The 12,059-nt window shown below is 42.6% G+C and overlaps 1 protein-coding gene across 2 annotated transcripts in view; it reads right to left on the reverse strand.

Annotated features, from left to right (window-relative positions):
* RB195_010571 (uncharacterized protein) overlaps positions 1 to 12,059 on the reverse strand; it is a gene marked incomplete at both ends in the record, with an annotated part of 50,772 nt that overhangs the window by 23,179 nt on the left and 15,534 nt on the right. For both annotated transcript variants that reach the window (XM_064191646.1, XM_064191647.1), the window contains 8 exons: positions 896 to 1,039; positions 1,100 to 1,167; positions 1,238 to 1,366; positions 1,431 to 1,592; positions 3,618 to 3,764; positions 5,889 to 6,041; positions 7,293 to 7,433; positions 8,860 to 9,006. In XM_064191646.1, coding sequence (XP_064049229.1) covers positions 896 to 1,039; positions 1,100 to 1,167; positions 1,238 to 1,366; positions 1,431 to 1,592; positions 3,618 to 3,764; positions 5,889 to 6,041; positions 7,293 to 7,433; positions 8,860 to 9,006 — 1,091 coding nt within the window. The remainder of the gene's footprint in view (positions 1 to 895; positions 1,040 to 1,099; positions 1,168 to 1,237; positions 1,367 to 1,430; positions 1,593 to 3,617; positions 3,765 to 5,888; positions 6,042 to 7,292; positions 7,434 to 8,859; positions 9,007 to 12,059) is intronic.

Raw genomic sequence — 12,059 nt, forward strand, 5'->3', positions numbered from 1 at the left:
GTGAGGTGATTGTTTCGATGCTTTTTAATGAAGAACATTTTTTCCTTCAAAATGCCTCAGGGTTGCGGTCGCTTCCTAAGATCTTAAGAGTTGATCGTACTTCCATCTTAAAAGTAAGCGACTTCTGGTGCAGATTAATGTTTCTCCAAGTTCGAGTACTTCCCAAAGTTTTCAATGTTTTTACGGGGGAAGAAATAATCGTATTCGTTAGGTTCAAACATTCGAACAACAAGTCAAGTCAAGTCCACACTATTCGAATATTCAAATTATTGGAAATGTAGGAACACTCTATGTTTTAGTTGTCGAGTTGCTGGGGAATTCTCAAAAATCCTCAAAATGTCGGAGTTTTGCGCTGGAACTCTTACATCGTTCGCTTTTTGGCACGCGATACATGCGCGGAGCACTGATTTTCCAGCATAATCAGTACTTCAATAAAACACAACGGCCGTCTCCTTATGTGCTGATCTATAGTTTCAAACTTGGAAGACCTCAAATTTCACGTTCAGTGAATCCAGTGAGATCAAATGCGGACTCTCCTGCGAGAAAATTCTGGTGAAAACTCAAGCAACCGTGGGAGCGGCGAACGAGACGGAGCGGAACGGATCAAGAGTGCGTGTTAGGACGAAAGAAGTCTGACAGCTTTGAGGATATATGTCACTGCGCAGATCCATACGACTCATTTTGATCCACTGGAGCTATTTTCAGCTACCTTAGCGCTATTTTTGCCCGCTCTGATGGTGAAATGTTCCAAAAAATGTGAAATTCAGTCCTGGCATTTTCTGTAATTGATAGTGAGAAATCGAATTCTAGTAAATGATGAAAGAGGGCTCATAATTTCGCACATTTTAGAGAACAAGAAAATAAGATGAAGATGAGGTAAGGGGACGCAGCTTACCAAATCAATGCACTCTGCGTTTTCTCCACAACTGTTAAGTCGCTTATGCTCGCATTCGTTGATAGCCAAACATCGCCCGTCAGGCAAGCGAGAGTATCCGGAAGCGCAGCGGCACTTGTAGGTCCCATTCACGAACACACAAACCTGGAAAATTCGGACATTTTATTGAATTTAGTGATGGCGAACAGCAAACCGCCTAGGCACCTCCGATTTCCTTTGATCACAGCTCATCGGATCGCTTACTTCACATTCTGGTGGGTCTGGTACAAAAGCTGCAAAACCCAAAACGGTATTGTATTCGAAATGTCAGTACAACTGTGTAGGAGAGGAGGTGAGAATAACCTCGGACGCAGACTCTGCCGGGTTGCGTGGCCTGAGAAGGACTCTCATCCCTGTAGTTATCGTGGCATCTACAAGTGAATCCGTCTGCAGTGTCAATGCAGGACGCATGACTCGAGCAGTCGTGCTTCCCTGTGGAGCGAATGTTCAGAATTGACCAAAGCTTATCGTAGAAAGGAACCGTGCACCAACCAACCTTCAGCGCATTCATTCACGACTGGTCTGCAAATTCTGCCAGCAGATCTTCCGTGCTGTCGTGAAATGTCGACAAAACCGCTGACGCACTGGCATGTTGGTCCAATCGGGGTTTCGCGGCATTCCGCTTCCGGAGCGCAGTCCATGTTCGCGCACACATTTGCTGAAATGTGCTTGGCTTGTGCTGCAAGATATTTCTTCTGTAGGCAAAAAAAAAGACCATGAACGGTTAGAGAATGTTTGGAAATGATCGGAGTTTTGATGCTTCTTAGCTTCTGACTGATCAAGAATCGCAAAATGACCACTCGAAGGCTCTTCGGATATTGCGTCCGGATTTTATCTGAGGGCATCCTTATCACTACGGTTTACTAATAGCGCATTTTAACGCCGCAGAGGATGAAACAGTTGGAGGAAAACTGCTTCTAAAAATCAGTGGTCAGCTCGCACCACAATTTCTGACCTGGAGGATTATTTCAGATAAGATAATCTATTCACTCGTGTCATACAGACACTCGTGTCATCGCCTATAGACCCACTTCGAATCGCTAACATCGAGATTTGCAGAGCAAATGGTCATAATTGATTTCACTGAGTACCGTCGACCCATTAACCATACTCTTATATTACCAAGAGTTGCAAGAACTGCTTTAGCAGGAGGCAGTGAATTCGTAGAACTCTTCGAAACGGAATAAACTAAGCACTGTTCTTCGTTCAGTGCTTCACGAGGTTTTCAGCTCTAGAGCGGGAAAATTTGCATATGTAACTCATCAATGCTGGTATACCGCTGGATGGAAATAGTTTGGATCTGCTTTTTGTATCTCATTTTCTTTTTTCTACTTTTTTCTTCATGAAATATAGGTACAAAGTACATGCTGCAGTTCATAGAGCTGTCTTCCGTGCTCTATCACCCTCCGATATGAGGTAGCTTAATATGAGCTGAGGGAGGAATGGAAACCACACCATGACTGCGCAAAAAGCACTGAGAAAACGCAAATTCGTCGCAGAAGATGCGCGTCACTCAGAACCGGTCCACAGCTATACCTCACGACGTTCCGAGAACTCGCGTGCGCACGTCAAGGGATTTCAGTGGTAGCAGTTACGGATCACGCATCATTTCCCCTCTTCAAAACACCTTATACGGCTTAGTACAAGCCGAACCCGTCTTGCGCAGGCGCTATTAGCAGCGCGAAAGAATTTTCTGAACACTCACTCAGAATGCGAAAATGTGAGAAGTGCACAGTGGGTATACCGTAACACTCAAGAGGAATAAAGCTACGAAAAGGAGTGCAACGACAGGGATCAGCTCCAGAATCAATCAGGGCTCGGATTGCTGTGGTCTAAGTTTTTAATAGTTCATTGATGATGTTCAATGACAAGAAAAGTCTCCTTCTGAAGATAAAACTCTAAAGAGTGCCTGCGATTTTCACGGTTATAAAAATCCTGTTTGTTTTCATATGTACCTTGAAAAACACAGTTTCCTAGAAGTGACCTGAATCTTGCAGATGTAATTGTAGCCGCCCATTTTCGGCGATTTATTTCGAATCTCATGGAAAGCGGATTTGAGAGAACGACTACTATGTTACGTAAAAAGTATGTATGGTCATCTCTAGAGCAAACAAAATGAATTAACCTCAGCACTCTTTCCGTTTGTGGGTAATGAATTGTTTCCAAAAGAGTCCAAGAAAAAATTGTCACACCTTCATTTCATCAACTTCCATTCCATGTTTTTTTTCAATTCCGTCCTCAATTTTCTTGTTTTTTCATAAAACGAATTTCAGAGAATCTTCAAAAAACCAGTGCGAGACACGTAAAAGAGAAGTCACGATGAAATGATCATTGAGGCGGCAAAAATCGCATTTTGCCGAACGAGAGGAATCCTTGTTTTTTTTTCAAGAAAATGAGAGAAGAATGGAGTACATGAAATGAACTATTAAAAAACATTTTGATCTCAAACGATTTGTATTCCTTCCCACGAAGAAAAGAAGAGATCTGAAAAGGGAAATGTGGTCGAAAATAGCGCAGCAAAGAAAAAAAGAGAACGGAACAGGATTACTATTCGCGCTCGTAAATTCTAGCAATACCCAACATATCCGGAGGAATCGTGGAGATCCGGACCCGCTCACAGGCGAATACCCAGAAAAAGAAGGATTGGTTGCGGCGGTGTGAAAAAGAATATAATTCAGCTTACCTTTCTTGCAAATCCGTCCAGGGTTGCGTAGATCTCTGCTGGCATCCTGCCAACCCGCCTTGCAACGACAAGTGTAGCCCTCAGGGGTGTCCACGCAATCAGCATTCGGATCGCAGGTGTGCGTTCCAAGCGAACACTCGTCCACAACTGAAACAGCTCGTCCATCATGTGTGTTCATGCACTCTGTTTATTGGTGTATAAACTCCTTGATGTATAATCAGTTGGGGTTACCGACGTTAATCATCGGATTGTATAGCATATTTGAACAGTTCCGTTACAGTACACTGCCCAAGGGGTAGCCCTCTGGACTTCGCTGATTGGTCTAAGGACAAAAATGCATGTTGCGTGTATATTTGCTCTTCGCGCATTTCAAGGTGAAATGTGAAGGCTGAGGTCACGTACAGAAGAGAGAGGAATGCAGACTAAACAGAATCCCGCAGAGGTCCGTCGAAAAAACCTACAGATGAGAGTGAAATCGTTGCGAACAACTTCTTTCTTGCGATCTCCAAGTTTCGGCGATTGCAATATTCGAGAAGATCTTGAGAGAAAAAAGATTCGGAGCACTGCACCGCCATCTCTCACTCCTATGGTAGTATGAGGTGATATTAACCGCGAGAAAAAAATCACTGATGAATTGATGATGGAGTCTGCTTAGGTCCGAAAATTCGGCGGTTCGACCAAAAGCTGCATAGCAGGACCTGCTCTAGGGTCTGTTTTTTCCCTCAAAAATCACCTCAATTTCGTCGGCATTGTACTGTTTCTGATTTCAATGACTTGTACTCCTATTTGTTTTTTTGAAGGTTTTTGTTTACCTTACTAAGAAGCTCGTCAAGCTTTGTCACTTCAAAATGGTTTTTTCTAAAGATATTCAAAAACGCCCGAAGAGAATCACGTTCCATCAGCTTTTTTATTTCAGAAAACAATTTAGCATTTTGCAAATCATGTTTTTCTTCGCGAGATCTATTTTCGTAAAGTATTTGGCACGAGATCCTCCTTATATTCATTTCACCGCAAGTTCCTGAGACTCAGTTAACTTTGGAATAACTGAATGTACGACTTGAAAATCAGCACTCGGATGATTTTTACATGAACTCATCCTGAGCCGTTTAATGAAGAAAGGCTATTATAAAAATTCTTGCCGAATCGAAATATAAACGAAAAAATGAAGGAATGAAAATGAATATGAAGCCACTGTTTACTATGCTCACGACTTCGTGACGGCTTGACATGAACCGTAGGAATTGCTAGGAATTAGCAAAGTCCCACGATAAAGCGACAGTCTCTTCTGAAGAAAATCCGCGCAAAAAGGGAGATACATCGTCCCGCGAAAAAATCCAGCGAATCTACGCGCAGAGCGTCCACTGTTTGAAAACGCGAACGCTATACTTTTGTGCTCAGCGGTCGCATCACGTCAAACTACCTTGGTACGACCTCGCATCATGTCCCTCACTGCTTGGACCGCTCACCTCGAAAGAGTGAAATGACCGGTTCCCGCGAGATACGCACGTATAATGTCACATTTGGCGGTAGCATTAGGGAATCGATGCGAATTTCGAGGACATTTCTCTACAAAACGCCGATTTCATGGCATTTTTTCAAGTAGCCAGGTCAGTTACATTATGTTCTACACGTGAAGTCCTATCCGTATTCTATCTATGCGAGGAAAGTCGAAAAAGGCGTTAGGTCGACAGTCATCAGTGAGGAATCAAGAATGAGGCCTCTAAGCTGTCCGTGATCCTCAATCAGATTCCAGAAAACAAAATGGAAATATTTTTTGGAAAACTGGTGACTAGTGAATTTACAGCATTAGCAGTGCAGACCAAAAACCACGCTTAAAATTTGGCCACCTCTTGAATTGTTTTTGGCTAAATGGTTAACATAAAAGAAAGAAAAGTTTCGTCCGATTCATATTGTATCTACTTATTAGAATTCTTGAGTGGAATCTTTCCACCTTTAAAATCTGAGAATTGAATCGAGGGCAGCAAATTCGCCTTGACCCGATATCAGTTCATTTGCGCGCGGAACTTCATGGAAATCGTTGATCATTAGTAAAAACGCAAACAGAAATTAGACTACAAAGGCTGGAGCTCGACAGTGGAAGTGAAGGTTTGGGGAGTTGGAAGAGAAAAACGCGATACGTAGAAATTCCATGTTTCTAGCGTTTTTTTTTTCAACTAAATCAAAGGATTTCAAAAGATAAGTGAGCAAGAAGAATTAGAGCGAGAGAGAACAAAAAAATCAACGAAGAGGAAGAAAGGTAAATAAGCAGACCTCTAGCACATTTTCGTCCAGGAGTTCTTGTGTCCGGAGACACGTCGATAAATCCTTTTGGACAACGACATTGAAAGTACCCAGGTGTTTCTGAATAGCACTCCGCTACCGGGTCACAGTCGTGTAGCGAATAGTCTTGACACGGATTCGACCCTGGAATTCAAATGATTGCTGAAAATAAGCACTTTTTTCTCTAACAAAATCGCAGCGAATCCCCTCCAGAGAAAGTGATTTGTCATGAAATAATTGGTATTTGATCCTATTCTTTTTTGTTACCGCCAATTTCGTTGCCATTCTCTCAAGTTATTAGTTCCCACTTTCTTGCAAGAAAAAGTTACGGCGAATGCACTTTACATCTGTGGCTGGAAGTTGTTTATGACAAAAAAGAGACGTTCACATCAAATGAACATTCCTGCAATGTTGTTTTCTTACGTTCAGTAACGTTTCTCTAGCGAGGATTGGATGCTGAGAAGAAGCGGAAGCTTTCACATGCGGAGCAGTGCCTTGAAGAAGAAAAAACCTCTGCCCAAAAAAGCCATTTTTAGGGTGAGGAGCCAATAAAGGACGGGTGGTGAAACAAAAGAATGACAGGCCCACCCAAAACATCCAGTATTCATGGATGAACCATACGTCTAAACAACATTTCCCGTCTCCATTATCACACTCATTATGCAAATTGGACCAGTTTCTGAGGAGTATTTCGACTTGTACCATTAGGAGAGTTGCCATGAGCAACAAAAATTCGGAACAGCCGAAAATTAGGCGAAAGAGGTGAAAAGTGTGCAAAGCAGAGGTATTTGAGCCAAATGCGTAGCGTGCACAGAAATAAGCGAGTGGACAGTGAAGCAACGGCGACATACCAACTGCGTTCGCACACGAACGGCACGATGTCAACGAAGAATCTGCAAAGAGACAACATGGGACTCACCGAGTGAAATGACCGTCCCCAAGAAGGCAGCGCCTAGATAGAGACGGATCATGTGAGATCCAGCAGTTGAACTCGCGACGGAATGGGGAGAGCGGGGCGTGGCCCGTAGGGGGAAGGATGTTCACCCCCTACAACGGCTATCCCATGCGCTTCGCAGTCCCCCATGAGTCATGTTCGCGGGCTTCTCGGTTATCAGTAGCCTAACCACTGGCGAGGGAGCTCCAGAAGCTGGACACGAATGAATTCCAGAACCTCTGCGTTTTCCCTTTATTAAATAAAAGCGCCTTTGTCTCTATCTGAGTCATTAACCTCGACGTGTACTGTACCGACTGTTTAACCACGGTTAAAACTATATGTGCTACAGTAGCTTATAACGAGTGAACTTCTGCAGCTATAGTTTCAATCGAATTTACACTCCCCCAACATTTATTAAATTTTCAATAATCCTATGAAAACTGCAACAAAAAGTGACTTACGTAAAAGTTTCGAGCAGTTTTGTCCTGGATTTATTGGATCCAGATCTTCAAATCCTGGCAGACAAGCACACACAACGTTGCCACCGGCAGTCGGTACGCAGTGAGAAGTCGAAGAATTGCAGCCATCGCATTCGATGTTTACTTAAAAGATTAATTTCAACCTATTTAGCTAAATGTCCCCCATTCGCAGAATTAGATTATCACCCAATTTGCTGAGAGACCAAGATGAGCGCCACATTCCGCTAACTAGGTCGAGTAAGTTTACGGTAAAGGAATCAATCTTTCGCACAAAGAAAAAACAACGAAAGGTCAGAAAAAAAGACTTGGATCTGATTTGCTTTAATGGAGATTTTCCATTTGCTTAATTACGAATTTGGGACAGACTTTTATTTTTATAACCCGCCTGCGCCGACAAAGATCAAACCGATAACGTCGGGCGGAACAGGAGGCGAAAGGTCTCGAACTAATTGGATGACGGCCAGCGGCTAGTTCCGGAAAAGCGCAGCAATGTGGTCGACAGACAATTTTCTGATGGAATATTCTTTTTTTTATACTAACAAATGAATTAGAGGTTTATCTATCAAATGAAGAGGGGAGGAAAACCAAAAAATAGGCACGTCAAAATAGATTTTCCAGCTCTGTAGATGAAGATTGAATTTTGTTTGAAAACCGCCCACTTCCGTTAAGTTTCTCGCTGATCATCTTGCCAAGAGAAAATGTTGAAAAAGAAGACGTCCGGCTAGTATCTCATCATCAAAAAAGACTTTGTCAGCACTACAAAAAAGCCTGTAATTGCAGAATTAGGGTGGGCGGATGGAAAACCTAAGATTTATGTGAGAAGAAAAGGTAATCCCATCGCAGTAGGAAATTTTGCACTCTGTGAAGTAAAGAGGGCGTTGTCCGGCAACCTTCACGTCCTAGTAGCAAATTCCTTCGGAAATTGTTCATAGTCCGAAAAAAGCCAAAACGGAACCATTCTCAACATCGCAAATAAAATTCCTTCATGTGGATCAAATATAAAAAGATATCAAGCCAGAAAGACATCTGGAATCTTTCGGTAAAGAGGACAAGGTTTTGCTGCGCGATCACAATCGCATCTTGTTCGAATCCGGAGCAATACATCAGTCCCGACAGGCTCGTAACTATCAATTGCGCTGAGATGTCTTAAAAAACTCGATTCCGGATGTTCTCCAAGGAATACGGAACGCCGCGGCTACCTGTCACTACAATTTTCAATGTGTTTGTTCCTCCACTGTTTTGTTCGATCCTGAGGATTAGCTCGTACGGCCGCGCTGCCCAGGGTGAGTCTGTTTTCGTTGCAAGGTCATCGCAAAATACACAGCTGACAGAGAGGACGAACTCAGATTCGTGCCGTTTCGATGGTACGAACTGGGCGGACGGATGGGTTTGGCAACAAAGCTGCATGTCGGGCAGTCTTTTCGGTCAGTTCGTTGGAGTTTGATAGGGTAACCCTAGCATTGCCCCCTACATCACTTACGTACACTTGCGATTAAATTGAGCGAAGATGTATGTAGTCTCATTTTTCGAGGATTCCATCAAAACTCACATTGTATGCAGACACGACCCGGCTTGGTTGAATTGGGAGAGATGTCAGCGAAGCCGAACGGGCAATGACACGAGAATCCTACGGCCTCGTCGCGACACATCGCTTTCGCGTCGCAGTCGTGCTGCTTCGTCTCGCATTCGTCCACCACTGAAATTGAAACAACTATCTCGCTGCGAATTCGTCATAGTCAGAGCACTGCCCTAAGCAGACCACAGCACGCTCAAAATGTTGCAGTCAGTTGTTCCCACTTGATTCTCACGGTTCCTGGTGGTCTCAAACTATTCAACGCTATTATTCGTTTCATAACCATTATTTTTTACTAGAAAGTTCATTTTGTTCAATCTCTACAGCAGCAGAAATTTATTTCAGGAATTCCATGACTTCGAATAATGTGCAACTTTAGCTGTGGGCTTCAAATCAAGGACACAAACCTGGAGGCAGATATTGTGGACTAATTTAATGTAATTTGAACAGGTATAGTGTTCTTTTGAAGAAGCGTGACTAAAAAACCTAGTGAATATCAATAAATCCCTTTACCTGCTAGGTTTTTATTCCCCCAACATTTGAAGCATAGAAAAAAGGACAGGAAAATGGATCGTGATAAATATTCGATGAAGGGGAAGCACTGCTTCCCGTCTACCTGTAGAAAGATGGTGATAGTCAACCGGGAAACGAGTGGCGAAGAAAAGACTTGGCAAAATTCGCACGCCAGTAGTAGAAATGTTGCCTAGCCGTTGAGAAAAGTGGGTTTCGATCGCAGATCAGCAATTGGGATTGAGAGGTGCGCACTCAGACTGGTGCAGCTCTTCAAACGTTCGGTAGTGAACTGTCTACTGACTCGTTGGTTTTTTAAGATTTCAATGCAAGATTCCGCTCAAAAGTATGCTTTATCCATTGACTAATTGAAGTTCCGCCACCCACACTATACCTTAGTTCTTAGCTCTCTAAAAAATGACAATGCATCAGCGTAAACTGCTCAAATGACAACTCCCTGGTTTTTTCTTCATTTTCAAACTCTGGGATGATAATGTCACCAGAAAATGGGTATGACGGACTGCCGGCACCCGCCTGCACCAAAACAATGGTTATTATCGTTGGTTGGTATGCTAATCAACGGTTGTGGTTTATCAATGCTTTTTTGTCTTTTTCTAATATCTTGCTAAAATAATACTTTGCTTTAACTGAAACATCTTGCTCTGTTTTTGGTAGTCACTTCCAGAGAATGTTCCTTCTCGAACCTCTTGTTTGCCCTTTTATCACAAAGGGAAACAGTGGAGCTTCAAATACGTAGTTTTTTCTGTAAATCACGAATATGATCCTATTCCTCACAAAATATTGATATGTTCGATTTTATGCAATTTTTTTAGGCTCAATAGAACGTTGTCTGTTGGTGTCGTTGGAAAAAGCATAGTAATACTTTGTAATTTTGTTCGACTGCCTGCTGATTTATTTGCTTTGTCTTGTTTTGTTTTAGACGCAGTGAGAACTCATTTGTAGCCACATACGCTGATTAGGAATGGTCGCTTCGTACGATAACGTCGATTTCATCGATCTATTGATTCAAATTCCTTCTCCCTTTAGGATCAATATAAATTTGACGGTCGCAAATACTGATTTCGGACCTGGTAATCCTTTTGAACAAAATAACGATCCCATCGATTTTTGGCTAGCGTTTAACTCGAATAATTACTTAGTATAAGTGATTCCGCGAATATAAATGGATGAAAATAAGCGCAACTTTAAGAAGTTGGTTCCTGAACTGGAGGAAGAGAAGGAATGATAAGGTAGGTATTTCTCATGAAAAGAATAAGACGTCGATGCTACAGCCGATGGCTCCAAAGCTTTCATTTCAGCAGTCTTATGAGCTCCTACTTAGTTTACAAGCACCTTTGGCTGAGGCAAAGAGTTGCATTCGATGGAACAGGGCGCTTACCAACTCCATTCTCTTTGTGGTCTTCGTTTATTCGAGCACAAGGATAAAATCATGCTGGGAACGTTTCTTTTACCTGAGCACTGCCTTCTCTCTTTTTTGATCAGTCACTAATGGGCACTGTCTCATTTCCGTCTGTTTCAACCCATTCGATATCGAAACTCATTTGGGGAATTCTGTTGCTAAGATGTCTACACATTGGGCATCTAAGTTGTTTTTCGATTATTGTTTGTTTATCTTTCCGACAATTCGACGCTCTTCCCCATTAGTGGTAAGAAGGCTACACCAGGCATGCTTAATTTAAGTGCCGGTTGGGCAGTTGTTTGAACTGAAATACGTCAGGCTGTCTTGCAACCGAGTGCAGCAATCCTGATTTTTTCCAGTGAGTTTCAGAAAGACAAAGACGACATGTTTAGCCTAACATTCTCTCTGTGAACACAAACAAAAAAAAGAGACGTCGTTCCTTGCGTCCATTTGAGACTTACGCCTAAAGTGCGACCTAAACCACATCATCTCACTGTTTCCTGGCACTGTTATCCTTCTCTTTATATAGAAACGAAATCGAAAAGTGGAACAGATGTGGAAGAAAGCCAATTCGTGTAGTTAGTAACGCAAAGATGTTCTCTGTCTGTTTTTCTTGCTAAAATGTTGGAATGCGATTGCTTCGGTCATGGAGATCACAGTCACTGCTCGGAAAAAACCGCTTTTTCGTTTTTCCGTCCCTAACTGGATCATATGGTATAAATTAAAAACAGCTGACACCATTTGGCCATGACCTTCTAGTGCTCTTTTCTCTGTGAAGTTGGGATTGCCGTGAAGTGTTGTCCAAACCGGAAGACAACGCATCCTCACAAGAACTACAAGACTGAGAAAAACATTTGAAGTGCTTAAGAAAAATGTGTTCGAGAAGTAGGTGCGTCATTCCAGCGGGTTTAACGCTCGTTAAGGGCAACGTCCGGGGAGATTTCTATGTAAGTTTCCCCCAGTGGTAGGTAGAGTTCGGAATTAGTTGATCGGATAGATATTTTGCTGATACATCGTCCACCAATCTACAAATCAGAGGCATCAGTTTTACGCTCATACCATGGACAAAAAGTCATCTCGTAGGAAGAATTTTATTGCTCGAGTGTGAGGATTTGTTTCATTAGGCCAGTCACCATTTGTGCTCTCTGGCCCGTTTCAGTTCTTCGATCCTACGGCTGTGAAGAGTCACCTCGTTGGGCAAACTGATATCTTAGATTCTCTGAATGCTTCTGACTCCTGGATTTGC

The sequence above is a fragment of the Necator americanus genome, chromosome III (assembly GCF_031761385.1).
Source record: "Necator americanus strain Aroian chromosome III, whole genome shotgun sequence".
NCBI classification, from domain to species: Eukaryota; Metazoa; Nematoda; class Chromadorea; order Rhabditida; family Ancylostomatidae; genus Necator; species Necator americanus.